Source organism: Phytophthora infestans, genomic scaffold (assembly GCF_000142945.1).
Source record: "Phytophthora infestans T30-4 supercont1.39 genomic scaffold, whole genome shotgun sequence".
In the NCBI taxonomy this organism is placed as follows: domain Eukaryota; phylum Oomycota; class Peronosporomycetes; order Peronosporales; family Peronosporaceae; genus Phytophthora; species Phytophthora infestans.
The window spans coordinates 1,222,468-1,247,377 of record NW_003303720.1 but is presented as its reverse complement, the minus strand read 5'-3'; the positions used below and the strand labels follow the sequence as shown (position 1 = coordinate 1,247,377).

Here is a 24,910-nt window from a genome sequence, read left to right as displayed (position 1 = left end):
AAAGGATTGATGAAATCTACGCCAAAGCGGAAAGTTAGAGAGTGAAAAAAGTTTTTTATCACCACTAAGATCTGTTTCGCTTTGATGCCTGGTCATGCAAAATAGAGTGTAAATTTACGCCTCGGCAGTAGCAGGGTCCTCCGAAGGCACGGGGCCGGGGGATACACGCTTGCCGGACTCCGTTTCATCGACATCGTCGTCGTCATTGTCCGCCGGCTCGTTCGGGTTAGAGGCGTCAGTTGACAAACGCTTGGCCGCGCGGGTAACGATAGCCACGGCAGCAATAGCTCCGACACAGCCTGCGACGGCTGCGCCGATCTGTTCCTTGCTCAAAATCTCGGCTTTTGCCTCACTTGCAATCGACTGCGTCGATGTCTCAGCCTCTGCGTTGTCCGTCAATGCCTCCACATTCGTCGTACCCGCGATCGAACTACACTCGACGAAAGAAGCGGACTGTTCCGATTCGCTTACCTTACAGAAACGGCACACGCTGTCGATGCAGCCGACGCCACCAGAACTGCACGAAGTGTCCGTAACGATGTTGATGCCGACAGCGGCGTCACCGTCAGTCACGGTTTGTGTGCAGGTTTCGCTACTCGGCGCCTCAGTGGGGGCATCGGTGGTCGCGTCCGTCGGGGCTTCAGTAGGTGCTTCTGTTGGAGCTTCGGTAGGTACCTCAGTTGGGGCCTCAGTGTCAGCGGGAACGGTCGTGTCAGTGCTAGAGCCCGAGGGGCAGTCCACGAAGGCAGCAGACTGAGGGGTTTCACTGGTCTTGCAGAAGCGGCAAATGCTGTCAATACAGCCCGCGCCACCGGTGCTGCACGAGGTATCTGTGAGGATGCTAATTCCAACTGCGGCATCACCCTCAGAGAGGGTCTGCGCGCATGTTTCCCCACTCGGGGCATCCGTTGGTGCATCGGTGGGTGCATCGGTGGGAGCATCCGTTGGTGCATCGGTGGGTGCATCGGTGGGAGCATCCGTAGGGGCTTCAGTGGGGGCTTCAGTAGGGGCTTCAGTGGGGGCTTCAGTGGGGGCTTCAGTGGGGGCTTCGGTAGGAGCGTCGGTTGGGGCCTCGGTGTCTGCATCAGAAGCAGTAAAGGCAGCAGGAGATGAAGAGGTTGAGGAGCAATCCACGAAGGCGGCAGACTGGGGAGTCTCGGAGGTCTTACAGAATCGACAAATATCGTCAATGCAACCAACGCCACCAGAACCGCAGGTCGTATCCGTGACGATATTAATGCCGACTGCAGCATCACCCTCCGATGCGGTTTGACTGCATGTTTTTCCTGTCGGCGCTGCAGTTGTGGCATCCGGAGTCGGGGCTTCGGTAGTCGTGTCAGGCGTCGCCGTGGTTGCTGCCGGTGCCTCAGTTCCGGCAGGGGTATCTGCCACTGCACCGGACGCGTCCTTAGAGTCCGAGCCATTGTCCACGACCGGCACATCATTAGAAGTCGACGCGTCACTTGCGAATTGGGCGCAGTCCAAGAAAGCGGCGGACTGAGAGGAAGTCGTCACCTTGCAGAAACGGCAAACATCGGTCACGCAGCCGACACCGCCGGAGGTGCACTCCCGATCGTAGACGATACTGATGCCGACTGCAGCATCGCCGACAGAAGGAATGATGGTACACGTGTCGGGAAGAGGGGCCACCGTTGTGGAAGCAGGAGCGGGAGCCTCTGTAGTCGTGGTCGGGGCATCGGTGGAATCCGAAGGAGCCTCTGTTGAGGCGTCGGGGGTAGCCGTGGTTGCTGTCGGGCTGTCGATCACAGCGAGAGGGGCTTCGGTGGTCGCCGACGGAGTCTCAGCCGGCGTCGGAGTTCCGGCGTTGGCGTCGCTCGTTCCGAGGAAAGAGCAGTCCTGGTAAGTAAGTGACTTGGTCGTCGTCCGGATGCGGCAGAAACGGCACACGTCGTTGATGCAGCCCAGGCCACCAGCCTTGCACGTAACATCCGTGCCGATGCTGATGCCGACTTCAACGTCACCAGCCGGGGGAACTAGAGTGCATACATCCTTGTCGACGCTACTGCTGCTACTGCTGTGAGAACTGGCCGGGGTGTCTGTCGGTGCATCGGTAGCTGAGCCAGCAGTACTGCTGTGAGAGCTGGCTGGAGTGTTAGCCGGCGCATCGGTTGCTGAACCAGTAGAGCTGCTGTTTGGGCAATCTACGAAAGCCTCCGACTGCGCAGTTTTCGTCTCCTTGCAGAAGCGGCAGTGATCGTTGAAGCAGCCCAGACCGCCGTACAGGCATGTGTCATCCGTGAACGCCGAGATACCGACGGCTACATCGCCGCTAGACACTTCACACACTCCAGTGGAGGGAACCAGAGGGGCCATGGTCGGGAACTCCACGCCGAATCTTGTGCAGTTTTCAAAGGCACCTGATTGCGGCGTCTCCAGGAGCTTACAGAAGCGACAGTGATCGTTGTAGCAGCCAATTCCACCCGAAGCACACGCAGAGTCCTCGACGACGCGGATGCCGGCACTCTTGTCACCATCCGATACTCCGCAGACTTCGGCAGACGACGAGGTTGAGCCATCGGCACTGACAGCAGGAACGGCGCTCAAGCTGAGCGCGCACACCACCGCCGTCTTAATTAGAGCACGCGTTCCAACGCGGCTGTTGGAATACACCATAGTGTTGAATAGTCCGGTTTAGAAAAGTTGGTCGAGTTGAATTGCACTCGAGGAAGCAGGTTAAGATGTGAGCTCCTCTCGTGCTAAACGTGCGGTGGTGACACTCATGGCTGACTTCCGTTACAGGTTCTATTAGCGTTGGCGACTGGCACATTTTTAGTGCCGTCGGAAATAACCAACCGCCTGCAGCACCGGCTTCATTGACGGCGAACGCATGGGAGGAGTTCATGAGATCCTTCGCGTTGCCACTATAAAAGCAGCAATCTCCATGTCCGTTTTGCTATGTCTCGTGTGAATTGGCCAACGCTGTGCGACAGAAGCTTCAGAGCAGAGTTCCGGTTTCAGGATGAAACCTACGATATTTGGGCGCTGTCGGGGTGAATCAAGACTCTAACAGCATAACCAAATGCGCGGTAGAACAACCCAAGAACACGCGCATTAGCTGAAAACAAAAGTAGCTCATAGGATTCGAGGGTATTATTATTGATTTCTTAATGGGTCTTATTTTGACCTCGTCTCGGATTTGGAGTAGGAATTCAATTCCAATTTCAAGATAACGTTAGATCAATTCGCTTAAGTACAATTTTAAAGTCGAGGCCTACTGTAATCTGAAATTAGTTTGTACGTCGCACAATACATGTATTAATTTGGTGTATTTTTTAACTTTTACGTGTACAGTACCAAATTTTGATACTGTACGCGTAAAATTTGTGATATCAGGAACCAAAAGTGAGTCAAAACTAGTGCAAATCGCCCTCGATAAAAGGCAACCGATTCGAGATCATACTTTCAAGAGATCTGAAGTTGCTAAAGCTTCGATTTTTAATGCCTGCGCATGAGCTCTTAAAAAGATAGTTTATTTATTTGAAAGTCGTCTGTTGACAGACACCTAGGTTGTTTACCTTAGCTACGCTATTTGGTGAATTCCCAATGTAAAGGTTAATGCGCATGCATACAGAATATCGCTGCCTACCCGACCTTCCGCGAACCAAGGGTTAAATATCGTCCAAGGACCCCTCCAAATCAAAGTAGGTAGAATCCGAATCTGATCCCTCGTCAGGTCCTTCCCAGTCACCGCTGTCGTCGATATCGTTTGTTGAAACAGGAGGTTCTGTGGTAGTCTGGGGGGCCTCCGTCAACAAGTCTGAAGTATCTACATCGGTCGTAGGAGCTTCGGTTCGGGTGGGAGCAGTCGTATCGTTCCCGTCTGAAGCCAAACTACCTCCCGTGGTCACAGAGGGCGTTCCAGTCGGAGCATCCGAGACGTTATTGTCGGTTCCAGTATTAGATGACGAATCCCCAGAAGTGTCCGATGTGATGTCAGGAGACTTTGTCACGAAATCATCTCCTGGAGTCTCGGTCGGGGTAGCAGTAGCCGGGGCCTTGGTAACATCTACAGGTTCATTGGTGTCGGCAGGTGCGTCTGAACCACTAACGTTAGTGCTGATAGGTTCGGGAGTAAGATCCACAGGAGTAGGAGTGCCCGCGACTGTGGTTGCAGGGCAATCGATGAAGGCAACCGATTTCTCCGTCGTCTCCTTTTTGCAGAAACGGCAGCCTCCGTCAATGCAGCCAATGCCACCGAACTGGCACGCCCAGTCAGCGATAATATCGATACCAACCGCAGCATCTCTCTCCGAAACGACAAGGCTGCAGGTGGCTGCTGGAGTCGACGTAGTAGGGTTATCGGTGGTCGGGGAGGTCGGGCCGGTTGGAGGTGTCGCTGTGTCGACCGACACGTCGGGGACAAGCGCGAATGCAGCAATGGACGTGCAGTCAATGAAAGCAGCAGACTGCACGGTGGTCTCAACCTTACAGAAACGGCAGACGTTGTCAATACAGCCAATACCACCGACTGCACAGGTAGCGTCACCCGTGATGCTGATGCCGACAGCCGAGTCACCAGCCGACACCACCAGGCTGCAGTCAGACTGAGTGACTGGAGCATTCGTGTTCGAATGTGACGGGGTTGAAGTGGTAACATCAACTGGAGCCTCTGTTCGAGGACTGTAGGCGGCGATGGATGCGCAAGTGACGAACTCAGCAGACTGAGGCGTGACAGTAGTCTGGCAAAAGCGGCATACGTCATCGATGCATCCAGAACCTCCAATGCTGCACGTGGCATCAGTGGTAATGTCGACACCAACAGCAAGGTCACCGTCGGAAGCAACTTGAGTACAGGTAGCTAAAGAAGATGGTACAGCAGTGGTGGTGGTGACTGGAGCCTCCGTCTCAGGTGTGTAGCCGCCGACGGCGGCGCAGTCAATGAACGCTTCCGATTGAAGCGAGGTTATGACTTTGCAGAAACGACACACATCACTGATGCATCCGGCACCACCAACGCTGCAGGACGGGTCGGTGATAATGCGAATACCGACAGCAGCGTCACCATTCGAGGCAGCAAGGTCGCATGTAGCCGATGAGGTGGAAGTGGTGGAACCCGGTGATGTAGTGGTGGAACCAGGTGGGGTGGTAGAACCAGGTAAAGTGGTTACGACGTCCACAGGCGCTGCCGAGTCCGATGAAAAACCCACAAGGGACGAGCAGTCAACAAATTCTGCGGACTGAGTCGTATTCTGCACTTTGCAGAATCGGCACAAATCGTTAATACATCCGATGCCTCCAGCGCTGCACGTGGTATCTGTTGCGATGTGAATGCCAACAACGATGTCTCCCTCTGCTGCTGTGATACCACACGTGTCTTGAGATACGATTGGAGAACCCGTCGAGATAGTCGGGGTCTCGGTGACTGCAGGTGGCTCAGCCACAGGTGTTTCAGTCGTCACGTCGGGCGTATCCGCGACTGGTGTTGCACTGGGTGTGTTGGTTGTAGCCACTGGTGTCTCAGTTGCTGCAGTAGGAGTTTCGGCCGTACCACTAGGGGTCCCAGAAGGGATTTCAGAAGGCGAGTCGGTAGTTGGTGTCTCGGTTGTAGCAGCAGGCGTCTCCGAAGGAATTTCAGACGGTGAGTTGGAAGCATCCGACGTCGCGATTGGGACTACGGTCGTAGCACTAGGCGTTTCAATAGGCACCTCATGCGATGCATTGGTATCGTCCACCGCTGCATTAGGGGCTTCGGTCGTACCGCTAGGGGTCTCAGAAGGAATTTCAGAAGGTTGGTCGGTAACTGGTGTCTTGGTTGTAGCAGTAGGCGTCTCCAAAGGAATTTCAGACGGTGAGTTGGAAGCATCCGACGTCGCGATTGGGACTTCGGTCGTAGCACTAGGCGTTTCAATAGGCACCTCGGACGGTGCATCGGTATCGCCCACCGCTGCGTTAGGGACTTCGGCGCTCGGCGTCTCAGTTGGGGCCTCTATCGGTGCGTCGGTAGCATCTGACAATGGAGTTTCAGACGGCCTAGAGCCATTATTGAACAGAGCGCAATCAGCGTAAGCTGCAGACTGCATCGAGGTGGTGACCTTGCAAAAACGGCATATTTCGTCAATACATCCAACGCCTCCAGCGCTACACGAGGGATCCGTGCCGACGCTAATTCCGAATCCAACATCCTCTGCTGAAGCCACAAGAGTACATGCAACGTTAGGTGCTGGAGTCTCAGAGGTCACAATAGGGGCTTCTGTAGTTGAGACTGGCACCTCGGTTGGAATATCAGGGGCGTCCGTAGTCAGCAAGGGATCGTCGGTCGAGACTACCGGAGCATCCGTAGTGGATGCTGTCGATGTAGACCCGCCAGTCGAGATAAACGGAGCATCGGTAGTCAGTGACGGCTCGTCGGTGAAAGCAACGGGTGAATTTGTTGTCGGTGATCCCGAGGGGACTGGGAGTTCGGTTGTCGAAACCGGTGCCTCAGTTGTAGGAGATGGCATGATAGAAGCGGTGACTGTCGGGGCGGTCGTAAAAGTATCAGTGACTGGGGTAAATGCCGTAGGAACTGGAATGGTCGGAAGATTGGTAGCAGCCGTCGGCGCGGCGGTAGGAGCAGCCGTTGCCGGTGCCTTCGTAATACTAACCGGGGCGCTGTACGAGCTGTCAATACTTGAGCACGCAATGAATCCGGCCGACCGGGATGTCTCCTCCACCTTGCAGTAGCGGCAGTGGTCGTTAAAGCACCCGAGTCCTCCATTGAGACAACCCGAGTCCTTCACCGCCGAGATTCCGGCTGCCACGTCGCCACTTGCCACTTCACAGGGGCCTTGAGTCACAGTCACTGGCGTCGTACTTGTGAATGCTACGCCATACGAGAGACATGTATTCAGGTGCGACGACTTTGGGGTATCCAGCACCTTGCAGAAGCGGCAAACTTTGCCGAAGCACCCGAGCCCGCCGTTCTTAGCGCATGATTCATCCTTGATGGCGTAGACTCCATAGCTCTTGTCACCGTCCGAGGCGACACACTGCTTCGAAATGACATTTTTAGCCTGGACTGACGGCAATGCATTCAACGCGAGTGCACATATTGCCGCAGCTTGAACGAAGGAGCATACTCCCCCGGAATACACCATAGTTCACCAATTCCTTCTGTCTTGTGTAGAAGAACGCAGGATGAGGAATGCAGTCGTTTGAGCTTCTGCATCCCCGCGGCATTTTAGTATTTTGCTCATCAACCACCGGACCCGTGTCGAAGAATGAGCTCAAGTGTTTTTTTGGTAGTGAAATTCAACAATGGTGGCCTTCTATTTTGATTCAACTAAATTTACCTTCAATCAAACTCTAAAATAAGGTGCATAAGAAAAAAGTGTTGGCCGTTGACATGCGATGATAACATTTCGATGGGTATGAAACGATCACGTGTACGACAAACAAGTCTGATAATGAATAATTAGCAGATCAATGTTCGACAGCATCGCATATATTCGAACTACTGGTCGGTGGAGCAGAGTAAAGCAACACCTCGCAACGTCCAATGTAGCGGTCGGTGGTCTCTGGAAGCCAACGAGACGGAGAAAATATAGTGCTTGTCTGTACGTCTAGCGTAGCGATAGACCGGAGCCTCGTATGCTCCGTACGGACCGTGATCCTGAGCGGCTCGTGTCTTTTTGTGAGCTTTAGTAGCAGCTGTAACATAAACTGCCGGCAAGGAAGCAAACAACCGTTTGGGTTCTTGTTCCACCAACGTCCCATCCGGTCGATTCCAGGCCGCACCGTCTAGCATCAGTCCGTGAACGAGCACACCTTCGCGTGGCGGCTGCTTGATCTGTTCCAGTCGCTCGTAGTCGGTTACTTCACTGTAATAGACCACATCGTCCAGCGCCCAGCGCTCACTCGCATGAGCTCGAGTTGACTCTTGTGCAACAGCCGTAAGGAACCCTTGCGGGTTAGAGAACCCCGCTAACCAAAAGCTCGACGGCCGACCACGATCAAGCCACGCACGTAACTGGGTTACTCTGTCGATAAGCCCTGTAATCCAAAGACCTAACGTTCCAGCAAGCCACGCTTGCTCGTTCGCTACCCACGACGGAGGCACCTTGCCGTCAAAAATCGCTTGACCTGTCTCCCGTAATGAAGACGTTAACAGAACTTCACCCGCTAACGCACGTTGTGTCTTTATCAGCGACGCTCGAACGTTTTTAAGAACCATTCGAAGTGCTCGTGCTTCTTGACACAAGAACAAGTTAAGAGGAAGCTCCAATCCTCCACCAAGTACCTTGGAACGTAGCGACTGTGCCAGCGCTTCTTCACTCAGAGATTCCTCCCCTCCAGTTGGAAGTGCCGCCAGTAATTCGCGGATCTTCTGCTGGATAACATCTTCTCTTGTTTCGGACTTGGTTGTTGTACTTTCAGCGTCTGTAGGTTGAGTATCCACGATCGTTCCCAACAATGCGGATACTTCCTTAACACGATACGTTAGATCTGCATTCGGGTGCAAGCCGAACACCTCAGGAGAGTCCACACTCGGAAACCCGGCGATATATCGTTGATACTCTTCTATCTCTGCGGTGGACGAGTCTGGCAGACAGTAATTAAACAACTGTCCAGAGGACGAGGCTCCTCCTGTCGATAGCTTCACCTCGGGGTTAAAGGAAAAGGAACTCCCTAATAGCGTCGGATTAAACCAAGCGTCGCAGTAAGCGCGGAACAGTCTTCGATCCAGTTCGTCTGTAATTCGACCTCCGTAATGCACCTCAGCCACCATATACTGCACTGTCGGCCACGACGGGGACGGGGAAGTATACAAATGTCGCTCTAAAAAGCTCAGCGACGCGCCCATATCACCAGCGTTAAATTCGTACGGTACGCTGAAGCCGAGTGGACCGAATTTCCTTCTCTCCACCACGACAGCGTGTAAGAAACAGACTGCAAATAAGAGCGAACGCCATGACGCAGTCTCCAGACGATCCAGTTTGTCTTGATCCACTAACACCGTAAAGCTGCGCAGCAACCCCGCTCTAAGACCAGCAGGCGGCTCGTTCGTGACCTTCGTGCTTCGATGCAGCAAAGATATCGGGAAATCCGGATGCGGTTCAGACGTCAAGAACAGTCGGAACTCTGGCGCGCGAGCTGGACTTACAGCAGCATTAGCGCTATTTGCTGTCGTTAGAGTCTCGCATAGAGTGTCCATGTAATTCAACCCTAAATGGCAATTCTGAAGCAGCACCCACGACCCATTCAGCATCGCAGACGCCACCGTCCGAGCCGCAACAACCTCTTGTCCTTCTCCCATGGATATAGTAGTCACACTCTGTCGTTTACGTCGCGCAAGCTGCTCAATGGACTCCGTAGGGTCCGCTCCAGGCGATAAGAGATACAGCACTGGCGTCTCGGCTCTCATCTCCTGGTACACGCTTTCAACTGTATCCGTAATAGGCTCCACGTAACGAGGTCCTAACGCTGGGACTCGGGACAAGCTAACCCCCACAGGACCTTCAATGAACTCAATAGCTCGAATGAAGTCCAACACCGCCGGAATAGTGCGATCTTCCCGTAATGAACGCACCAATAGCAATCGATGGAAGTGAAGATTTGATGTAATTGCTCGCGGGTCAAACAATAGCCCTTCGTAATCTGGAACAGCCAGACGCTCTGGTTCGTTGTCTTCAAACCATTTTCTCCATATATTCTCACTGCGTTCCAGATCTCCCAGAAGGTTACGAAAGTGAGGTTTCTCACTCGCAAGTTGTACAGCATTCAGCCACGCGCCAGTCGACATCCAGTTGAATGGCTTGGGCTGGTCACTTGACAGTTTTCGAGATGCTCCGGCTTTAAGAAACAGCGTCACGTCGGCTGGAGTCACGCAGTCTGCAGCCACGAGCACCTTAAGTGCGATCATAAGCAGGAAGCTGAGGCGATGGCGGTCGTACAGGCCTCGATTCACGTACCGGAACACGATGTACGTTAGGGTTTCAATAATGTAGGTCACTCGCTTCGACGCTAACGAAGATCGTTCTGCTTCCTCGATAGCGCGGACGAACAGCTGTAAGAACTGGTCCAAGGACGTCTGGTACATGGCATTTACTGCGGCGAAATCGACGATACCGAAGTAGAGGACCGAGCCACGCGCAGCCACTGGACGATAATGCTCTCGCTTTTCGTCAATCCCTCGTTTCACTTCCTCAGCTGCCAGGATCTTGTCGTTAACTTCGGTAGCTTTCGCCTTGGTATTGGCCAATACCGAGACGAGTTCGACATCATCCAGAAGGTTAGCTTTGCTAGCTGACAGTCGCTCTAGGAGCAGAGCATCTAAAGCTATCAGAGCTTTAGCGTTCGCGTTTAATTCACACTGAACGCGCTCTAATTGCTCTTCGAGAGAGCGTTGCTCCTGACGGATAACTTGCGCTAACAGCTGCTCTTCCAGCCCTCTTTGAGTCACCGTAAAGTCCACGACAAGTGTTCGTGCTTGAAGTTCCGGAGAAAAGTGCGGATTCGGTACTCGAGTTGTCAGGTACAGAGCGAAGTCTTCGTTATACTCGCACACGCGGTCCATAATTTTCACAAATTTTCCTTTAGCACGAACAATAAAGTTTTTATCGAGGACATTCGCCATCAGAGGATCCGGATCTGCGCCATCCACTCCGTCCAGAACCAGCGCTTTGCCTTCACCCACACAATGTTCGAGAATCTCACGCAGTTTGGGGCTACTCACTGATACAACTCCCATAGTCGGTAGACGTTCCGCCTCACGACGAAGAACCCAAGATAACGCCTGTCCTTGAGGATCAATTAGTAGGGGGAATCGTGGCGCTCTGGCAACTAACATTCCGTTCTGAATAGAGAGCGGGTCGGACGGTAAACCTTGCAGCTTCCAGTCACTAACAGACCCAGCATCAGCCAAGAACTCTTCCAGCGCTAGCCCACGTGTTAACGGGATCGTAAACGAAGGCTTAGTAGCGCTGTTGGGGGTTGGAATAGCTCCAAGTTCTGCTGGAATACGTTCACGCAGCAGTAAATCTCGATACTCGCGGTTGAACGGCCCACAATAACACAAGAACGCAGCAGCCAGAGCACAATCCCCCACCAGATGTTGCTTCCTCTCCACGAATCGGTTCGAATCTCCCGTCCAGCGCACTTTTTCCCCTCCCAAGCCACCGATAAGCGCTGTGGCTTGGTCCATCTTACGCTTCGTAGCTTGTGCAAACGCCTCAACGCGCGCCTTCTCGGCCATCTGAGTCTGGAAATCGTCCTGTAAGCGCGTGAGCACATTCTGACACTTCTGTAACTTCTCCTCGGAGCTCTGAAGTCGAGCTTGAGCAGCTTCAAACTTGCCCTCTGCAATGCGCAGCGCTTCCAGTTTGGGTTTCACCACTTTCGACGCTTCGTGGTACATACTCATCGCTTTAACCCAACAGAATAACCCTTCTGCTGCTTTGGACGCGTTTTTCGCCACGGGGGCGCTGAAACCGGATAGCTCCATGTACGGAGCCATAAACTCCAGTGTTTCGTCGTTCATTTGGTCTTTTTGGTGTTTCGAAAAGTAGAAAATGTGCTGTAAAAACCGCGTATCAGCGAGCATACCGGACTTGGCGAGCTGGAACGAATCCATGACGAAATCGCACGTGTGCTTCTCTTTCCCCACGCCCAAAGTCACTGGAGCGCGCTCAACTTTGAGCAGAGGAGCCATCTGTAGAATGGCTACACAATCGAAGATGAGCTTGATAATATCACCAGGTTTCGCCAGTTTTTTTAGCTCGTTCAAGTCGTTCGGACGGATGCTACTCGCTGCTCTTTCAGCCTCGTCCAAGAAAGGTTGAGCACGCTTTAGATCCTCTTCGGCCGCTTCTTTCTCGGCCAGAATAACGGCAGCATCGGCCAGACATTGCTCACGAATCTGCTGCACGATGTCGTTCTCCTTCTTCGCTTCAAGAGACTTGACTTGCAGCGTCTCCAGCATCTTATTAGCGGCTGCTTCGGCTACCACAAGCTTGGCTTCTTCTTCTTTCAGCACAACTTTCATCTTCTCGACATCTCGCGCTCCCTGTCCTAACTTCTGCAGTCCAAGATTCACTGCACCTTCCTGATGTCGAACTTCACTCAACTTTTCAGCATACAGCTCCTTGTATGTAGACAGGAAACTCAAGAAACTTCTTGGCGTTTGGACCACACGTCGTCGTCGACGAGCGAAATACTCGTCGCTAACTTTCTCCACGGCTTGATGCATGCGCCCCATTTGCAGGATCAACGCGTCTTTAGTAGCTGGCGGCGTCTCCAGTACGAACTTGTCGAGATATCCCTGACTTACAGCGGTGAGAGCCTCCTCTGGCCACGGTAAAAACCAGTCAATGGTGCAGCCGTTCACTAGGTGCGGGAATTCCCGACATCGGTCTGCAAAGCGAGCACTGACTGGAGATAAGCACAAGACAACGTGGAGGTTTCGTCGGACTCGGTCGTGGAAGAATCGCGTTAGATTCTGCAGAGTATCTGCTCGATCGGGACATTCTCGCTGCATTGATCCACGAAGTTCACTCGCCATAACGACCAGTTCGTCTCTAGGGAACAGACCAGGCACTTCTCCCGTCGCTAGCAAAGCGTTCACTTGCTCTAAGAAGGAATCGTCCTTGATATCAGTTTCAGTAAGGAGAAACACCACGCCTTTTCCAACTTGTCCTGCAGTCTTACACAGTCCGCGTAAATCGTCCAGAAAGGCCGATAAAGTGTACGCTTTCGTGACCGCTAGTTGACACAATTCGTGGCCACTTAGCGCAGCTGCAAGACGCGCTAAAGACTGTTTGCCGGACCCTCCCACACCCACAAGCATCATGTTGCTTTGAGCGAGCCCAAGCACGCGCGTTAACCTTGCCAGATGGAATAAAGCTTCCTCGAACAGGATTAAAGACGGTAGAGCTCGTCCCGGGTTCTCGCGATTGAACTGCGATAAGAGATGCTCCACTCGAGATCGCAGTAGCGGTAAACTGGAAACGGGTTCGTAGTTACGAGGCATATCCCCTATAGGCTCACCTAGTTCGTCAACAGGTTGATCCTGTAAGAAGTCAACGTAGACCGCGTTGTGCCGCATATTTACAGCCGAAAGAACGGACTGGCGTTGCGTTCCATCGGGCGTAGGAGTCGACACCTTGTCTTTCCCTGCAGCACTTGATACTGGCGGTTGATTCACAGACTTGGTCACCAAACCTTCCGCTACAGCGTTGAGTTCGTCCCGGAACCGCTGTTTATCTTCAGTTGACACGAGTCTGTCGCCGAATACCCGCTCACTCTCATGTTGCCAAAGTCGAATTAGGGTTTTCTCAGACGTTGTCGCGGTTTCAGTAGGAGCTCGTAAAATACCCTGGAAGCTCCGACTCAACTCGCGTAAGCTAAACACATAGTGGAACTTCTGCGGCGTTGGAGGCATCGCACGACGTAGCCATAACCACAGCTGTACTGATGCTGCAGATAGTCGAGTGATCAAGTCGGATAGCGATTTCTTAGGGATTCCAACGGAAGATATCGAGTTATCTTCGGGAATAAATTTCCAGCGAGTGAGTTGTGCGAAGATTGCCTCAGCTACTTCAGGCGATGGAGGCAGCAAATTCAAGATGAAGAAATGGCGTTTAAGACGAGCCGGTGCGTCGTTCTTCCCACCACCAGGTAGACCCATCGCTGCCAGGAACCGTAACCCTTCAATGACCTTAATATCTCCACGTTTGTCTTTGTCTAGGAAGCACAAGGTGCGAGTCTCCACGAGTTGTCGAACGACTTCAAGCGTAGGTTGGTCACCCCATTCGTTAAGCGCTGGCATGGATAGATCGTCCAAGAAAAGAGTGAGTTGTTGACCGTTCGAGGGTCCAAATGTCTTGCCTCCACGCTTCTCCAGATCAGCCTCCACTGTTGCCTGGAACGCCCCGCCTAAAGTTGCCCCTGAGAAGATAAGCGTCCTGGATACCCCCTCTCCACTTGATGAATTGTTCTCGAAGAATAAACGCACAAGCGTGGATTTGCCTGTGCCTGGTTCGCCGACGAGTAATACAGGCAGATGACTTGCGTTAAGGTGTTCCAGTAAATGCAGCGAACGAGCGGTGTCTGTAGTGGGGATGATCAGGCGTCCGACGTTTACAGCGCCACTTGACTGCGTCAGAAGGTTCTCGCATGTGTCCAGTGTCCATTTTTCCCACTCGAGAGTTGAAGGGTGTAAGAAGTGGTCGAATACAGTTAGAGTCTGGTTAGAGTTGGAAGCCGTCGATGCTCTAACCGGGCTGTCTTGGCCAACTGAAGCCTCTTGCGTGGCAACTGGGGCAATCGATGACGGGAACGTTGTGGCTGGAGCCTTTTCGACTAGATAATGGTGGAGTTTGTTGCGATCTTCCAGATCTAATACACCGCCAACTGCCCACGCTAACGCGAATGCGAACAATCTCTCCAGCTCTAACTCTAAATCAGCCTGCGAGTTCTCACTAAGCTCACTGCGCTCTAACAGAGACTGTAACAGGTTCAAGCACGCCTGAATCAACGCCACTCTGGGTACGATCATAACAGGTCGACATCTTCGCGTCAGGAACTCAAACAGGTGTCCCGAACCTGCAACGTCGCCCACAAGTGTCCGCATACTTCGAGTTAAAGCGGCACGCTGCGAGTCCGGTCGCATACGAAGCCATCGTTGAGCCACAGGCTCCCAGTCGAGATCTGTATCACTGACGTACACGATTCCTGCTCGAGACACTGTCGCGGGCGAAGCATTGCGCAGATCCTCGACTTCAAAGAGCAGTTTACAGTTGTCCGTCATCGGTAACCGATCTCCATTCGCCAACGTAAGCAGCTTATTGTCGTCCAATACCGTATTGAGATTCTCTATCCAGACTGCATCCACTGGTCCATCACAGACCAACCAGGACACATCTTTACGAGACCGGTCGTTAAATTTCGCCCAAATCGCAGCGAAGACACCGTCGACCCATTCTCCAGACAACCGATCAGTCTCTCCGAACAGTTCCTCGGCACGTACCGCTTTAGGGTTCAAGCGAACTTGTCGATGTGGAGTACGAGTGAAATTGCTTAGCGCAGTCTGTAACGTACGTAGAATCTCGGACTTCCCTGACCCCGCGGGTCCTACGAGCGCAATTCCATGACGTACGAGTTGAGTCTCGTACAGTTGAGTCACTTTTGCGCTCCATGTCGCTGGCGGCGGCCAACTCTGAGATTTATGTAGCACATCCTCGACAGCAGCAGCAATCTCGTTACTTTTACCACCAGACGAAGGTGCCGGCTCCACGCCAGGGAAGATATCGCGAAGTAAGGACAAAAAGATAGGCACATCGGCAGCCACGAGCTTGGAGAGATTCATATCTCTTAGCGTCGTCATCATGAGCAATTCCTCACTCGCAAGGAGATTATCGCGCTTGGTAGCACCCGCTGACCGTAAAACCGATAGAATATTACGAAGACCGAAGTCGTAGTGGCGTTGTTTCGATAGCTGACCCTCACAAACAGCATACAGCGTCTTGAACTTACGAGCAAGTTCTGCAAACGCGTCGTAGCCCACAGCACACAGCCTGACTTTCATGATAATCTCCCGATCCGGGACCATCATGGAGACTCCTCGGAAAAGAGCCTTGAGGTTTTCTGGCAGCTCCTGACGTCCTTGATAGCCAGGATTCATTGTGATAAAGTACGCGGCGTCTGTGTGCAGTCCAATAGGGAGCGGGTCTCCAGGGAACGTGAACGTTGGGGCTTGTACTCGCTTAGCGTTTGTGATCGCCAGAACCTGCTGCGCTACCACTGATAGAACTGGCAACTCGATGCGATTGAACTCATCAAAGCATCCCCACAATCCACCTTGACAGAGTCCTTTAAAGATCTTCGCCATGTCTGAATAACGCTGCTGGTCTGTGCAGTTAGTGACGATCACATAGACACCAAGACTACGTCCAAGATCTTTCACCGTCTCGGTCTTTCCAGTACCCGCAGGACCAGCAGGAGCACCCCCTAAGTGCATTCCCAGAGCTTGAGACAGAGTGATGTAAGCGCGATCAGTTAACGGCGTGATCACCAGACGTTCCTTACAGCCCAGATACTCGAACGCGTACTTGAAATCCACATCACAAATGGAGATCAAACAGGCGTCTGGACCTACTGAATCAAAAGCCCCTTGGCCTCCTACACGCCAATAGAAACGTGCTTGTTTGAGCCATTCAAAGTCGTTGGCATCCGAGAGTTTCTTCTCCTTGTAAAGTTTACACAGCTCCAAGAAACAATCACGTTGATGGACTTGGATCGTGATTAGCGTCTCCACTTTAGTGCGCGTAAGTTTCGTGCCCAGATCTGTCAGACACCACGAAGATAACTCCGACAACATCGTCCCATGCTTCTTCGCAGTCTGCGCCATAATCCCTTTGGTAGTGCGACATCGCTGCAGCGCGTCCTGACACTCGGCCGTCCAGCTTAGCTGAATCCCCAGAAGCGCAAACTGTGCACAAGTTTTACTGACGAATTCTCGAAGCGAACCGGACGAACACTCTGCAGCGGCTTGGCGGCATAAAGTCTTGAGGGTCCGTCGCATCTCCTTCTCCAGCATCCCCAGCCAATCCTCAATATTCCCGTCTGGCAGTACAGGCTGCACCAACGAAATCGTTTCTTCGTCGTTTCCCACAAGGGACTTGATTTCAACAATTTTACGCTTAGCGATTGGATTCGTGGCGGTCGTTGAAGAAGCTTTGGATTCTGCAGCTGACATGGGTCTTTCGTGCACGACGTGGCTGATACTGTCGAAGATTTTCTCGTAGTATTGCTGCACTGCTGCTGGGTCGGACCCTCGAGACAATATCAGCAGTAACAGCGGGTTTGAAACAAAGTAAAAACGCGGAAACTTCTTGCGCTTTTGCTCCAGATACCCTTCCAACGACTTTTGACATTTCTCCAGCTCGCCGAAAAGAGACGGAAGTGTGCTACGCAACAGCTCGTTAGAGCAGCAGGACACGACAAAGCCCACTTCGGCAGCTTTACTCATGACCTTGAGCCAGTCTTTATCGATTTTCGCGAACTTCTTCGCCTCCAGTGGCATTTGTTTCGCGATATCTCCACCCGTGAAAACCGATTCCAGCGACATCCACAGGGTTTGAACTTTCGCCCACAATTCTAACACGTCGGCTGTATCGGAGAGCTGGGCCAGCTTGACTTGTACGCGGTCTTTGAAGAATACCACGTGCCTCATACTCAGTATCGCTTGAAGCTGCAGTTGTCCTTCTTCGAGATCCTCAATAATCTGACCGTAACCCTTAAGTACAGGGACACTCCGTTGCCTCCACTCGCTGAACTCAAACGTCGTGCCGGCCCAGCGATCCGTGAGGTCGCGAAGTTTGTGTTCAATCTGCAGCTGCTTTTGTGCGCTTTCACAAATATACTCGACGTCTTCTTTCCACGTGAGAAGCTTGGCGTCCAGCACGTCTTGAAACTTGAACGACTCGCTGTCGTACGGCAGTCGTTGACCGTTGCAAGCTGTGATGATCTCCTCCCAATGACGAGGTTTAATACTCTCCCTCGTCAACTCTCTAACGATAGGGAGCATCTCTAAAAACTCTGTAATGACCTTGCGTAAAATACCGTAAGCTTCCCACTCACACAAGTTCTTCGGCATCTTCTTACAGCGCTGGTCATAACCAGCAAAGCAATCGTTCATACGCTCCACGTTCGCCCCCACTTGAGCCCACGAAATCCCTCGGAACTCATCCATAGTCTTCTCGACGTCCATATAGAGACCGTAAAGCTGATCCAGTAACGCCATCTCCTTACGAGTACGCACAATTTCGGGATACTCTGTCGGTCTCATACCGAATAGTTCCTCGCCAGCAGAGAACACTTCGAGCTTCCGTTCTCGAATCCCCAGCAAGTCTTTGAATCTTTTAAGACGTTCCACGGCCTCTGCAGGTACAAGACCAGACACCATCGGCCCGTTGGCTTCGTAGTCGCTTCGGAACACTGCAACGTCCGCTTGGAAGTCTTTTACGTCCTTAATGAGCTGTTTCTTAAAGCCTCCCTGCACCTCCGACAGATTATCCGTCACTTCTTCCGCATAATCCACAAGTTTCCTCCACGAACCACGCAGTACACTCTTCTGGTCCATTTCTTCCTTATCCATGTATCCTCCAGGAAGATAATGCTCGAGCATATCGTACATATCAGCAATGGGATTCAACTCCATCTCAATAGCAGACTCCCGTTCACGCACTTCTTTTAGCACTCCCATAACGAAGCGAAGCGTATCGAGAGTTTCCACGCGAGCATTGAGTTTGGAAGTCGTTGTCCGGATGTAATCTGTGAGATTGAACAGCGCAGTCCGGGCCTGTTGGTGGACTTTATCGGAGTACTGCACTTTCCATTGGCGACACTCGTTTCGGAGCTGTAACTTAAGGTTCTTCGTGTTTAGAGACAACACCGCAATGTTGTGTACCGGCGCAATTAGCGAGATCTCCGCCTCGACTGCCATGAAATGACGTAACTCCGTCTCAAAATCTTGGATCAGTGGGTTACGCTGCATGAATTGGTTATAGCGGAACTCCATGTCTTCTTTCCAGAGCCAGTCGTACTTTTTGAACGCGGAAAGGTACTCGTGTACTTGGTTTTTCGTTCCATGCAACGCACCAGTGAGTAGAATGGCCACTTTAATGATCTCAGTATCGCATCCAAGTCGCTCGAATAGACTGGTTCGCATAGATTCTGGAAACACGCTCTGTTGGCCCCATTCATACAGACTCTTGGAGCAACGCAACACTGCTACAGCGGATCGGTTGATAGCTTTCTGGATGTCATCAAGCGACGGACTCAATCGAACAGAAGGCACTGATAACTGGACGTCAACCTCGAAGAAAGGCCGTTCCAGGAAGAGAAACCCTGTGCCTGCTTTTGAGCACACGCGCTTCTTGATAGCGTCCAAAGACTGCTTCGTACAGGTCACCAATGAACGGTAGAAGAGATTCCTGTAAAAGCTTCTGAATGTCTCCATGGCTTCGACATCACACGTTACCGTATTTAATCCTGACAGAGCCGAGATGCCGCCATTGAGTCCAGAGGAAGAAGTCGAGCCGTCCAAATTGTATTCACAGATAAGACGAAGCACATCTTCGACAGCATTTTCGATCTCCACGTTCTTCGCTGCTAACTGTTTCGTGACATTCGCCACATGTTTCTCTTGCATCCGTACAAAGTCATCCAGAGCGAAGGACTGGTCTGTGGGTAAGTGGACGAGAGAAGCCTTGGAGACGATCACCAGGTTCTTCTCAATTCGGTTCTCAATCGCGTCCAGTACGCTAGAGATGAGCTCTTCAAGACGCTGTAACGCCGCGTGTGCTACAGCTGTATACGCGTCGATATTCATACTCGTCCACGTTAGCGTAACCAGTCCAGGTCGGAGTTTGTGCTGCAAGTCTTCCAAGTGAGGACGCAGTAGCACGGCTGTAACTGGGATGATCTTGGCTGTAACGCGATCGTATTCATGCAGCGCATAGCTCAGATCGTTGTAGTAGGCCTTGAATTTGTCTTCTTGTAGCATCACCATACGCGCGTTCTCCGGAACTTCGATCCCCATCCGGTCAAGACAACGCGCTTCGCGAATAAGTTGCAGGATTTCTTTGTCGAAATTCACAAAAAGCCGACCTGTATCGGGATGGCGAATGATCAAAGTCGCGTGCAGCCCAGCGCGTGCGTTCTCCACCGAGCGACACCACGCTTCGTACCACAAGTACTCGAACGCTACAAGCGTACGCGCCACTTTGTTGTAGGTTTTGATAATTTTCTTGGAATCTTTTGTGGAAAGGACCGTAGGGTTGCTTTCGAATTTGCGCATGGGTTCCTCGATACGTCGTAATAAATGCCGTGACCAGAGAATATTACCTGCAACGGGAGGTAAATTACGCGCCACGGGGGGATCATGTCGATGACGTTCATACAGCTCCTGGACGTGCGACAGATCCAGTCCGTAATTGTGGAAAATTACAGTAAACTTCGAGTCCAAGTCACTCCGCAACGTCTCTCGCTGCAAGATCTGCTGGAACTGCTTCAGCAGCTGCAACGACTGCTCGATACTCGTGATGGAGTCGAAGCTCACGTTAATAAACTGCTGCAACGAGGCCTCGAGATCGGCAATTTGAATGTTGAATTCCACGTAATCACGGTCGAATTTGTTATTGTGAAAATCCAGCAGATTGTGTTTGTGAGCGCGAAATTCTCGGATAATCGTGTTGAAGGACGCCAGCAATGCATCCATTCCTTCCAGTGAATGCTGAGCCAGAGCGCGGAACTGGTGAATGGTACTGAACATGTCGATGAGCTTCACGAGACGTCGACAGAAAAGGTCAAATTTGCCGAAAATCTGCGTCTCGCTGAAGTCGAATTGCTTCCCTTTGGGCATCGTCAGCAGCTTATCTTTCGTGAGGCGATACTGCTCCTGGTACGCTTCGTTGAGTTTTAAACAGGCCTCCAGCCCAACAAGAAGCACTTCCGGGTCTTTGTCCCAAATGGCCTCGGGAGGCTCACGACCGACCAAGCTGTTCTTACACAGCGCGATCATCTGGTTCGTGATTTTCATGAAGAGCTTCGTCATGCGCTCCGTTGTGTTGTAGTAACGAGCAATAGTGTGGATCATCTTGACAGAGTTCATAAGAGCAGGGAGTGCGTCTACCACGGACGTCGGAGTGCCAGTGTACAATGGCTCGATGAATCGCTCGAGCGTGGCGAGATACTTGACGTTGTCTTTGGCTTCGTTCGACGCTTCCGTGATATTTGTGTCAATCTGCTTCCACTGTCGCAATAATTGCGCAATTCCAAGCTTATCAGTCGCTCCATCCTGCAATTTCGACACAACATTGAGCACTCCAGTGACCATCTTACACTCTTTGGTCTTCAGCTGCTCCGTGATGCCCATGAGTCTCTGCAGTCTTCTTTTCCAGTACTCCAGCTCCGTCGCAGGACCTGCTTCGTGCGATTCCCACCGTCCTTGATCATTATCTTCCAGATAGGCTTCTGTCTGTTTACACCAGTCTTTGACCAGCTCCACGAAGTGCTGCACAGCCCCGTCATCGGACGACAATTTCGATAAACTTCTAGAGTCCGACGTGTCGTATCTCTTGTCTGGTTTACGTAGGTCCAGTCCTGTGTTCATGGCCTTGAGATTCTCCTGCACATCGGTCACAAAGCTCTTAAGACCCAGCATGAAGTCATTGCGAGTGTCACTCTCGGCTTGGCCCCATTCACTCTCCTCTCTGGAGGTCAACATGGGTACAAATAACTGTGCCAGGTGAGTCTCAATTGAGAGTAATACCGACGAATCTAGCACCCCATAAGTGAGTAAATGGTCGTTGGCCACTGCTGGATCAAGCGGCAGACGTGGCGTCGAGTCGTATAGTGAATTATCGTCCAAAGTCTCGGGGTTATCGTCCCGATTCGTCTCTTTATCATCTGAAGCTTCGGGCGCCACTTTGGCAAAGAAGACAGCGCGTCCTTGCAGCGTCTCGTCCAATCCGTCAGTCACGAAAAGCTCTCTACGTTGTAGTTCTGCCGTAGATGACGAGTGGGTGACGCTGTCACTTTCGATGGCGCCTTTTGTCTGGTAGTAGAAGAATATTTTGGTGGGGCCATCAGCTCGAAAGAAGCGCGAGAGCTGCTCCATGATGCCGTTGCCACGGAGAAGCTCTTCCACTTGAGACTCGTCCTCGAAGCCCAGGCCGAGCTGAAGACGCTGGATCATCCAGCGGTGCCGCGCCTGGAACGCCATCCAAGACGCTGCTGGAGACCCAAGCGTCTCTTCAGGAATGAATTTTGATTTCCTAACGATGACATTTTTAATTGTTTTTACTTTTCTTGACCCTTTCGTAAAAGCATTTACGAAACCGCGATGGCAGGAACATTATTGCACAGATGAACCCTTCAGCCGTAATCCCTGCTCATAGAATACCCTCCAACAAGATTAAAGTATCTGCTCCATGATAAAATACCTCAAATCCCTCCCTCGAAACATGGAATACACACAAAACGACACTATTGTTCAGTACGTTTAAAGTAGGCTAGCAAGGACACTTGCTGCTTGCACCCTTCCTTCCTGCTTAGCGCGTCTCGCAGCTCTTTCTGCATCGCTCTAAGCCCCTGTACACTTCTATCCGACACGCCCGTCGAATCTGCTTGAATTAGCAAATTTGCAATGCGGTGGAAACCGCACTTCATGATGTGACTTAACGGTTAGCTGAGAAGTAGGTAGTGCCTCCAGTGCCTTCTTACGTTTCATTAGCTTACATACTGTTCCTTGAGATGGTCGCTGTTGCAACGACAGCATTGAATGGGCCCACTCGACTATATGTTGTTGTCATATGTTGGGGGCAGCATGATGCAGGCAAATTTGCAAGCGCTGATGGCGCGAGATGACTTCGAGAGACTCCGGGAGGACGCAATGGTAGCGTGCGTTTGTTCAGTTGGCTTCTGTAAGTGTACCATTTCGAAGATACACCTGGCTCAAAGATTATATATGAGTAAACTGCTGGATTCCGACGCTATGACTACCGAAGGGTTCATCTGAACTGTAATGAATAAAGAGCGCATTAAATGCGTTGAAAATACGGCGGAACAGCTCTGGATTTTTTCAGCAATAACTAAGAAAACAAAATTGTTACAACATTTCCTTTCAGAATAGCTCTGGATTTTGTCGGCAAAAACTAAGAAAACAAATTTGTTACAAAATTTGTTACATAATTAAGAAAACAAAATGTGTGATAATTTTTTTTATTACAAAATTTGTTTTCTTAGTTTTTGCCGACAAAATCCAGAGCTGTTCCGCGCCCGTATTTCAAACGCAATACTGAGCTGTACAACTGTACGTTCTGTAATATCAGAAAAGGTGCGTAATTTATGTTTAAAACGTTTGTAAAAAAGTAAAGCTTTATCCCAACCACGGGCGGATGTGTCGATGGTCCTGTGGTAAAGAGCCTGTATACCAGTCGAAAGTTTGGTCGAGGGTGGTATTTTAACGCACAGCGGGCAACTAGCTATCCGGCTGCAAAAGCAGCCCCATTCGACCGCAGGATAAAATATTTGGTGTCCATCGCGGAGTTGGTGGTGCCTCCAAGGTCTTCAAGCGCTGGTTGGACTGAGAGAGTGGTTACTATTAAGGGACGACCTTGCATCGGGGCCTCAATTGAAAAAGTCGCAATCGTGTCAATTAGTAAGGAATATACATACTTAATGAGAATCAGGAGTGCCCATTATATGGTTCCTGACCCGAGTCAGTAGAGGACTGTAGTTTTTGGAGTTGGAGTAAGGAAAATCTAAGCAAAAATCTGGATTAGCCAATAATAGATTTGTGCGTGGGTATTTTGAGATGCTCCAATACTTAACTCCAGTGGAGCTATGAGGGTCGCTCTAGCTCCAAGGACCCTATTTTTAGAGGGACGCTTCGTACCTCGATTAATTCCATAGCCTCGGACAGCTCCAAAAACTACAGCTCTCTAGTTTCAATTTCGGACCTAATCGAATTATTTGTTTTATGTTACCAAACAATTACGGCAGTCTACCAGTCTACTTTTAGCTTGGTAAACAGATGCACGCCACGATGGCAAGGAAATCCGCGGTGTCTATCGGCTCTTACGCGGCAGCAGCAGCCACGAAAACAAACGCAGCCAAATACCACAGCAACCCAGAGTCAGTGTGAACTAGCTGCCTTTTCGTCTGGGGTCCAGTCAGATCGCATGCTGCGCACGCACAGTACTCAAGTGAAAGAACAGTGCATATGGAGATTGAAGCAAGTGAGCGAGCTACTCTTCTATCGACTTTAGCAACTCGTCCTATTAACACTAAACGCAAATACGACGGATATCAGAAGGGATTTATCGAGTGGTGTAGTAGTAAGAGGTTTTGTGACGGAGGCACTATAACCAAGGGCAAGCTTCACCTCTTTCTTTCGGAGGAAGCTGTAGGAAGAGAATCCAAGAAAAAGAAAGGGAAAGTAGTTGGCGGATCAACGGTATGTAGGTATGTGAACGCCGTCGTGGATCTCTACAATCAACAGGTTGCACCTCGTGTAAACTCCAACGAACATCCACGCTCGACTCAAGTCAAGCAGCTCATTAAGAATAGTCAAGCAATCGCCACCGAACCAAAAAACTGAGCTATCAAGTCCGCGGGATCAGCTCTCTACTGGACGGTTTTCAATTGGAGCACCAATTTAGATATATGTGTGCTACTTTTTTTTCAGCTTGACGACCTTCGAGGACGAGCAGCATTTTCACTTTCTCATTATGGATTGCTTCGTGGAGAAAACGTTCGTGATCTTGAGCTTGCAGACGTGTTTTTACAGCCGCTTAATGGGGAAGGGTTTCAGCCCTCGTCTTGTTGATTCAGCATGGCATAACGAACGCGCATGGAAAGCTCCAGCATGTTGGTTTCATTTGCAACAAAGAAGTTCACTTATGTCTTGTTGTTTCAGAGGCATTTCTTAGAGGTCTCATGTGAATTTGAGCCGAGCTTCCGTCAATCAAAGATATGGTATGACATAAACTACTTACGTGGTCGAACCACCATCAAATCCATCTCGTACGACACACACAAAAGATGTTATGAGTCTGTATTTAAAACGCTTGAATTGAACTTCAATAAAAACCCATCAACAGGCAGCAGGACGTTCGTCAACTCAAAAGTGCGGATGTGGATATTTTGCAGACACACGGGCACGGAAAATGGGGTATGGACACCGTCGAGGCGGTGTACTCAGCACCTCTCGCGCGTGAAGCTATTCGAGCACTATCGGGTCATCCTCCACGCTCGCGACTGTATTTTCTCGAGCGCGCAGTCGTGGAGCCACCAGATGAATTGAAAACTAGAGTTTTCCCAGATGTAGAAACTCACAAAGCAAACATATTAAATGGGACATGGGAGCGAAGCCTGGCGGCACGTGGATTTCTCAAGCTTTTAGAAT

The 24,910-nt window shown here is 51.2% G+C and overlaps 3 protein-coding genes across 3 annotated transcripts; all 3 read right to left on the bottom strand.

Moving 5' to 3' along the window:
- Positions 1-34: 34 nt before the first annotated feature.
- PITG_15969 (uncharacterized protein) lies at positions 35-2,690 on the bottom strand (the record flags this gene model as incomplete). The annotated part of the gene is made up of 1 exon (XM_002898136.1): positions 35-2,690. The coding sequence occupies one exon, from the start codon at positions 2,632-2,634 to the stop codon at positions 115-117; it is 2,520 nt and encodes an 839-aa protein (XP_002898182.1).
- A 939-nt stretch (positions 2,691-3,629) lies between these two features.
- On the bottom strand, positions 3,630-7,120 carry PITG_15968 (mucin-like protein; the record flags this gene model as incomplete). Its single annotated transcript, XM_002898135.1, has 1 exon — positions 3,630-7,120. One exon carries the CDS (start codon positions 7,095-7,097, stop codon positions 3,630-3,632), a length of 3,468 nt encoding a protein of 1,155 aa, XP_002898181.1.
- Positions 7,121-7,453: 333 nt separating this feature from the next.
- Positions 7,454-21,724, bottom strand: PITG_15967 (dynein heavy chain, outer arm; the record flags this gene model as incomplete). The annotated part of the gene is made up of 1 exon (XM_002898134.1): positions 7,454-21,724. One exon carries the CDS (start codon positions 21,722-21,724, stop codon positions 7,454-7,456), a length of 14,271 nt encoding a protein of 4,756 aa, XP_002898180.1.
- Between the last annotated feature and the right edge of the window lie 3,186 nt (positions 21,725-24,910).